This window comes from Octopus bimaculoides, chromosome 4, assembly GCF_001194135.2.
Source record: "Octopus bimaculoides isolate UCB-OBI-ISO-001 chromosome 4, ASM119413v2, whole genome shotgun sequence".
Classification (NCBI taxonomy): Eukaryota; Metazoa; Mollusca; class Cephalopoda; order Octopoda; family Octopodidae; genus Octopus; species Octopus bimaculoides.
Genome location: NC_068984.1, coordinates 140,371,661 through 140,372,567, shown reverse-complemented (window position 1 = coordinate 140,372,567; position 907 = coordinate 140,371,661). Strand labels below are relative to the sequence as shown.

The window sequence follows — 907 nt, the reverse complement described above, 5'->3', positions numbered from 1 at the left end:
ATGTCTGTCTTCCATGCTAGCATGGGTCGGACCATATATATATATATATATGTATATATATATATATATATATACACATACACACACAATATTAGATGCATAAAAAAGTGCTGATTTTTCAAAGTGGATGGCACACTTTAAAGATGGAGACCCAGGAAGACATGGGATGAAGTCCTGAAGGATGACTTTCAGACGCTGAATCTCTCAGATGAAATGACAAAGGACTGAGATACTTGATGCTTTGCTGTACTCAAGAAGACTTGTCCCCCCACAGTAGAAGCACTAAGGCTGCATCCCCTGGTAAAGAGGGCTGGCCCGCAAAAGTCTTGTGCTGATGCCATGTAAAAGCACTCATGGGGCCACAGCACCCACTGTAATGTGGTTGGCATTGGGAAGGGTATCCAGTCGTAGAACCCATGCCAAAACAGATTAGAACTTGGTGCAGCTCTCCACCTCTGGTCAAACTGTTCAACCCATGCCAGCATGGAAAATGAACGCTAAAGGATGATGATACATGCATACATATGCTGGCATAAATCTATGTATATTTAATCAATGTATTTATAAACAGTTGCCATATCTACCACATAAAATTAAGAAGGACAGACATTTATCTATAAAACTGTTGTCCTAACGAGCATCAGATGAAAAAAATTCTAAAAAAACACAAAAAAGAAAAGAATAGTGCGTGTTAAGTGTCCATGACTTTTACCTTTTAGTATCTGTAGACAGTAGAGAATCAATGTTTTTGAGAACTAGTGCTTGGATTTCTGAAGGCAGGAGTTCTTCCAAATCTCCACCGACCACTTCTGTGGTAAATGGATCAGCAATGACAGCTTCATAATAACCAGATAGAAAGTTTCCAATGATCACTGGCAATTCAGATTCTAAGAAAGATTAAAAAAAA

General features: G+C 38.7%; 1 protein-coding gene across 1 annotated transcript in view; it reads right to left on the bottom strand.

Moving 5' to 3' along the window:
• Positions 1-907, bottom strand: part of LOC106881373 (tetratricopeptide repeat protein 27) — a 46,431-nt gene that overhangs the window by 28,416 nt on the left and 17,108 nt on the right. Inside the window, exon 3 of the mRNA XM_052967691.1 lies at positions 713-887. Within this exon, the coding sequence (XP_052823651.1) occupies positions 713-887 (175 nt within the window). The remainder of the gene's footprint in view (positions 1-712; positions 888-907) is intronic.